Here is a 2,042-nt window from a genome sequence, read left to right as displayed (position 1 = left end):
TACGTCATGGGCCATGGCTAGCTCTATGGAGCCTTAGCCTTTGCCCGTGTTTTTTTATCGAATTCCTCAACATGATTTAAATCAAGCGAGGGTTAAGCCACCTGGTCAACGCCTTAGGCAGGCTTGGGTGCTAAAGGATTTAGTCACCCACCCGGCCTACACGAAACAATGGCAAGCCCGATGCCCATAATGAAGCATCGACTAGCCAGTGGAAGTCACTTTAAACTTTCCATTTTAAATTTTTAGCCGTGGCAATGAGCCAGATGGGCAGGTTTAATCTGGTTGGCCAAGTTTTGAAAAAGCAGAGCTTGGCCCATCAGAGCCCTGGGCTTGGGTCATGATTATGGCTAGGCTTACAGAGCCCTTGGCCCTAACCTGTGCTTTTTTTTATTTAGTTCAATCACACCAGCCCTGACATGACCCAAATCAGGTCAGGGCTAGGCCACCTAGTCAGTGCCTCCGGCAAGCTTTGGACCAGGGATATGCACCCGGGGCTGGCTCTCTAGTGACCTAAGTCTAGGCCCGGCCTTTTGCCAGCACTACGTATAAATTTCACATAAATCAAATGCAAACAAATAAATAATAATCAAACGGTGCTCATGAACGCTCCCATGATTTCTCCATATAGAAATTTCATTGATAAAAAAACTGTCCAAAATGAGCAAAATTTGATTTTTTAACTCAATTTTGGCCCCATCAAATATTCAAGCTACCTTACAATCTATTTTTCATAAGACCTCTAATTTCAGCTGATTTTGCACGAATTTCTCCCAAATTCGTTCAAATTTTCATCCAATATTCGCTGAAATTGAGCTAAAATTCACCTGTATCGTCCACCGGCGAAAACAAAAGCTCTCTACCCTTTATTCGACGAACCATCGGAGCCTCAATTCAATCACCGGAATTCACTTTCCCGGTCATTTTCCGGCGACACTTCCCCCTAGACAATCCCATAAAGTTGCATAATTCGCCGGATTTCTATAAAATCGCCGGAAAGTTAACCATAAACAGAGGGGTGGACCCTGGTATTTCTTATATGTGAATCCCCCATCATCATAACCTTAAATTCTTCAAAATCAACCTGGCCATCTCCATTCCTATCAACCCCTCTTATCATTGATACACAGTCGTGAATGGTGGATTTGTAATCGCCCAAACCCCTCAAAACTCTCTGCAACTCTTTAGCTGAAATGAGCCCATTCTTATCTCTATCGAAAATGGAGAAAGCTTCCATTAAATCCTCTTTAGTGCCGAAACCTCCACCAACTTTAGCAGTGATCTCCAAGAATTCCGTAAGGTCGATGAATCCGTCGCCATTGTCGTCAGCCTCCCTTAGCATTTCTCTGGCGGCAGACGAAGCGGACGAGCGGGGATGGCCTAACCGACGGAGGAGATGGCGGAGCTCGGTGGAGGAGATCTTACCGTCGCCGTTAGCATCGATGAGAGAGAAAACGTGCTCGAGTTGCTGGGCTATTTCCAGAGAGGGAAGGGGGATAGAGAGATCATTGATGGCCTTGGTTGTTTTGTGATATGCGATTTGTTTCATGAGTTTTAATGTGTTGGTTGAGGACCTCACCAATCGGTTTAGGGTTCGGAGTAAGCGTCGACAAGAGGGAGACGACATTTTGAGTAGAGAGAGAGAGAGAGAGAGAGAGGCTAATGTCAACACAGCTCCTGTTGAGAGTTGCAGGTGAACAGCAGAGGTCTACATCTCCGATCGTAAATTCTACGAGACAGATTACAACTTGCGAGAGACGGGGAGAGAATTATATTACAAGTCGAGAGACGAGAGATTTTTTTTTTTTTTTTTTTTTAATAAGAGAGTGGTGGAGATATACACAGCCTTGTGGAAGAGAGAGGAAAAGAGATCTTTTTAGACAGAGATTTGGGGGGTGTTGATACTGTTTCGACGGTGATGCTCTAGGATTAAAAAGTTTTAAAATTAATTGGAGACAAAATATATAGACAGTAAATTTAGTAATTTCAAAAAAATTTGGTGTACAAAGTAGAGATTTACAATTAGTATAGGAAAGTTGTGAGAC

The 2,042-nt window shown here is 43.5% G+C and overlaps 1 protein-coding gene across 1 annotated transcript; it reads right to left on the bottom strand.

The window, feature by feature from the left end:
- Window positions 1-615: 615 nt before the first annotated feature.
- On the bottom strand, window positions 616-1,751 carry LOC18441521 (uncharacterized). The gene has a single exon (XM_006851747.4). The coding sequence runs from the start codon at window positions 1,622-1,624 to the stop codon at window positions 998-1,000; it is 627 nt and encodes a 208-aa protein (XP_006851809.1). The 5' UTR covers window positions 1,625-1,751; the 3' UTR covers window positions 616-997.
- Window positions 1,752-2,042: the final 291 nt, after the last annotated feature.

The sequence above is a fragment of the Amborella trichopoda genome, chromosome 9, assembly GCF_054954075.1.
Source record: "Amborella trichopoda isolate Santa Cruz 75 chromosome 9, AtrichopodaSantaCruz75HAP2 v2.0, whole genome shotgun sequence".
Lineage (NCBI taxonomy): Eukaryota > Viridiplantae > Streptophyta > Magnoliopsida > Amborellales > Amborellaceae > Amborella > Amborella trichopoda.
Note: the sequence above shows the minus strand (reverse complement) of the source record. Positions and strands in the feature narration are given on the sequence as shown.

Bases quoted from the DNA above. Each gene is read 5' to 3' on its own strand.
- LOC18441521 (XM_006851747.4), bottom strand. From the start codon at position 1,624: ATGTCGTCTCCCTCTTGTCGACGCTTACTCCGAACCCTAAACCGATTG.